Source organism: Cicer arietinum, chromosome 2, assembly GCF_000331145.2.
Source record: "Cicer arietinum cultivar CDC Frontier isolate Library 1 chromosome 2, Cicar.CDCFrontier_v2.0, whole genome shotgun sequence".
Classification (NCBI taxonomy): Eukaryota; Viridiplantae; Streptophyta; class Magnoliopsida; order Fabales; family Fabaceae; genus Cicer; species Cicer arietinum.
Genome location: NC_021161.2, coordinates 51,571,007 through 51,572,658, shown reverse-complemented (window position 1 = coordinate 51,572,658; position 1,652 = coordinate 51,571,007). Strand labels below are relative to the sequence as shown.

Sequence of the window (1,652 nt, the reverse complement as noted above, 5' to 3'; positions counted from 1 at the left end):
TATAAAGTTAAGTGTGCAATCTTAATAAAGATGAAGTGGTGAAAATACAATAAATTTTGATAAATATCTCTCATTTTAAAGAGTTTACATATGTTTCAAAACATTGAAAGGAGTAATTTTTTTAAGTGTTAGTCTCTTATTTAGTTAAATGGATGTTTTTTCAAAGGCTTAACTGCAGTTTTAGTTTCCTTATTTTAGCTGAATCACCAAAATAGTCCCTCTATTTTATTTCTTTTCAGTTTTGGTCCCAAACAGAATTTTGATCTAAAATTAGATGAAGTGTCAAATTTTAAGTAACACCACACCATTTATGATTATAGTTATCAAGTACAATTATTGCACCACTAGATCTTGAGGCGTGATTTGACTTAAATAAGCGCAAAAAAATGACACTTCATCAAGTTGTCGATCAAAATTCTGTTTGAGGACCAAAACTGGGGATAAATAAAATGAATGGACTATTTTCGTGATTCAGCTAAAATAAAAGAATCAAAACTGCAATTAAGTCTTTTTTGAAAGAATATTATTATATTTGATACATATTGACAATTGTTATAAGAGATTTCAGTGACGGAATATTGTTATAATTTTTGTTGTGATTATATCAATAACTAAAATATATCAATTATAAAAAATAAATGACCAAACGAATATTAAATAAATGACCAAAACGAATATTAAGTAAAAGATAAATTACCTAAATTATATTTAAGTCAAATCTTTAATTGGTAGACAAAAATTGATCTATCCTAGAGTGACACCCTGCTACTCTAAAATACCAATGAGACCATTCTGCAACCTACAAGTAACTTGCAATGCAAAAGGACATTAACCTCACACATCTGAGGTATATGTGTATGAATATGCAATAGCATAATAAATGGTTCATTATGAAATGCGTGCAATCCCAATTGCTTGTATAGGGCTTAAGACACAAATGTCCAACAAGCTAGATTTTAACTTTACCATGAATTTTGGATGGTATATAAGACTCTGTCAGGAATGAAAATGTTTGCACAGATAACGCTTCAATCTCAAACTTCACTCCTTTCTGCAGCATCATTTGGAGCTCAAACCTTCATGACAACCATTCAGATAAGACACACTATAAAATCTCAAACCAGTTGAAAAAAGGACAGATATGATGAAATGTATATAAATATTACCTCCATTGTGGGACTTCCCTTTGCAGGTAGCACCTAGGTAACATGGCTTCAATTTTTTTCTTGTCTAATAAGAATATTGAAGTCACCATATTGATTAGATCAAATATGCAACTATGCAAATCTGAAGCACCACGTATCAGTAGTTACCTTCAGTAGTCAGAGGAAGGAGGCACTGCTTTGGAACAAAATATCTCTCAGAATCTGAAGGAAAAGCTCCAAGCCAGTGTATCTCTGGGACACGAAGATGCTTCGTGTCATAGGCCATTTGCTAAAAGAAAAGTTATGGATTAGTCAAACAGGCTACGAAAATGAAACTCAGTCATTGGAAGGAGATTCAATCCACTCAATAACCCTGTAATAATGCTATGCAGGTTGAAGCACTTCTGAACTGATAAACTTGCAAATACTAACCATTGAACCAAATCTATAAGTGGTTAAGATATCAAAGCCATAGGGATCACAGTCTACCAAGCAATAAGCAGGAAT

General features: G+C 32.0%; 1 protein-coding gene across 1 annotated transcript in view; it reads right to left on the bottom strand.

The window, feature by feature from the left end:
• Positions 1 to 677: 677 nt before the first annotated feature.
• LOC101504128 (meiotic recombination protein SPO11-1) overlaps positions 678 to 1,652 on the bottom strand; it is a 5,043-nt gene continuing 4,068 nt past the window's right edge. The window contains exons 13-16 of the mRNA XM_004491602.3: positions 1,578 to 1,652; positions 1,314 to 1,434; positions 1,167 to 1,230; positions 678 to 1,076 (exon numbers count right to left, since the gene is read on the bottom strand). The exon at positions 1,578 to 1,652 is cut by the window's right edge and continues 22 nt beyond it. Coding sequence (XP_004491659.1) covers positions 950 to 1,076; positions 1,167 to 1,230; positions 1,314 to 1,434; positions 1,578 to 1,652 — 387 coding nt within the window. The 3' untranslated portion in view covers positions 678 to 949. The remainder of the gene's footprint in view (positions 1,077 to 1,166; positions 1,231 to 1,313; positions 1,435 to 1,577) is intronic.